The sequence below is a fragment of the Papaver somniferum genome, chromosome 1 (genome assembly GCF_003573695.1).
Source record: "Papaver somniferum cultivar HN1 chromosome 1, ASM357369v1, whole genome shotgun sequence".
In the NCBI taxonomy this organism is placed as follows: Eukaryota; Viridiplantae; Streptophyta; class Magnoliopsida; order Ranunculales; family Papaveraceae; genus Papaver; species Papaver somniferum.
The window spans coordinates 47,851,733-47,853,142 of NC_039358.1; the positions used below are offsets into that span (position 1 = coordinate 47,851,733).

Genomic DNA, 1,410 nt, shown 5'->3' on the forward strand with positions numbered 1-1,410 from the left:
GTTTTGCTCCTTTTCGTCGCACTTCATCCACTTCTCTTGGACTTGGGCGCTTGGATACTTGGAATACTTCTCTTCTTATCCCTTGTCAGAACTTTGTAGCTCCTTTGTGGATGATTCACCTATTAGAGACAAATAAGAGAAAGCAATGGTAATAATACGAATACATGCAAGAATAATAGCTAAAGCAAGTATGGAATTGACACTAAAATCATATAAATTATGCACTTATCAACTAATCATCCTGGATTCTTTAAGGTAATACAATATTCATGGGTAGAGGATTGTACAAGGAATCCTGCTTTTTGTTTTCTCAGTAAATTAAAAAGATTAAAAATTATACTCAAATTATGGAACTGGGAGGTATTTGGTGATCTCAGAATTAAAGTGAAAACTACTGAAGAGGAAGCACTAGGAGCTTATTTGGAGTCTGATGCCGACCCTGCGAATATTGAGTTACTCAACAAGTTAGTTACTATAAGGAGGAAAAATGAATTGGCTTCTCAGCAATACAATGAATTGATGAGAGAAAAATCTAGAGTTAAATGGGTTAAAGAAGGTGGAGCTAATACTTTTTTTCATACAACTATGAGAATCATGAAGGCTTATAATAATATTTCTGAATTGGAAAATACAGAGGGTAATCTAGTGACAGCTCAAGACCAAATTGGTGACATTTTAGTATCTCATTATAAAAAGAAGTTTTATGAAGAATGTAGTATTTGAAGAAGAATTATTTGATGATATACCCAAAGTATTGAATGATGAAGATAATATCTTTTTTGATGCTATTCCTTCTCAAGATGAGATTAAAAGTGCAGTTTTTGGAATTGATGCAAATAGTGCCTTAGGGCCAGATGGATTTCCAGATAGTTTTTATAGATTTGCTTGGGATGTGGTGGGAAATGAGCTGGTGGAGGCTATTCATTATTGTTGGAATAACAGATTCATACCAAAACGCTTTAATTCTAATTTTTTGTTCGTTCTTCCTAAAATTCAAGGTGCCAAGAAATCTGAACACTTTAGACCAATTGGTCTGGAAAACTTTAACTTCAAAATCATTATAAGAATTATAACTGCCATAATTAGTACTGTGATTGGGAGAATGGTATCTAGTCAACAGGGAGCATTCATTAAAGGAAGAAATATACATGAGAAGATTATGTTAGTATCTAGTGAATGAGCTAGAATAAAGAGAAAGGGAGCAATGCTGGACTCAAAATAGATATTACTCAAGCCTATGATTCCTTGAGCTGGGAATTTCTTTTTGAGGTGTTGAGAAGATTTGGTTTTTTAGAACTTGAAAGTCAATGATTAGGGAGATATTTGAATCAGCTAAGATATATATTCTTGTAAATGGAGGTCCCTGTGGTTTTTTCGATGTGGGGCGGGGATTGAGGCAGGGTGATCCTA

General features: G+C 34.3%; 1 protein-coding gene across 1 annotated transcript; it reads left to right on the forward strand.

The window, feature by feature from the left end:
- The first annotated feature begins 219 nt into the window (after positions 1-219).
- Positions 220-1,180, forward strand: LOC113302635. The gene is made up of 2 exons (XM_026551610.1): positions 220-637; positions 717-1,180. Exons 1-2 carry the CDS (start codon positions 220-222, stop codon positions 1,178-1,180), a joined length of 882 nt encoding a protein of 293 aa, XP_026407395.1.
- Positions 1,181-1,410: the final 230 nt, after the last annotated feature.

Bases quoted from the DNA above. Each gene is read 5' to 3' on its own strand.
- LOC113302635 (XM_026551610.1), top strand. From the start codon at position 220: ATGCACTTATCAACTAATCATCCTGGATTCTTTAAGGTAATACAATAT. The intron at 638-716 runs GTAATCTAGTGA...TGAAGAATGTAG, and splicing joins TGAATTGGAAAATACAGAGG to TATTTGAAGAAGAATTATTT.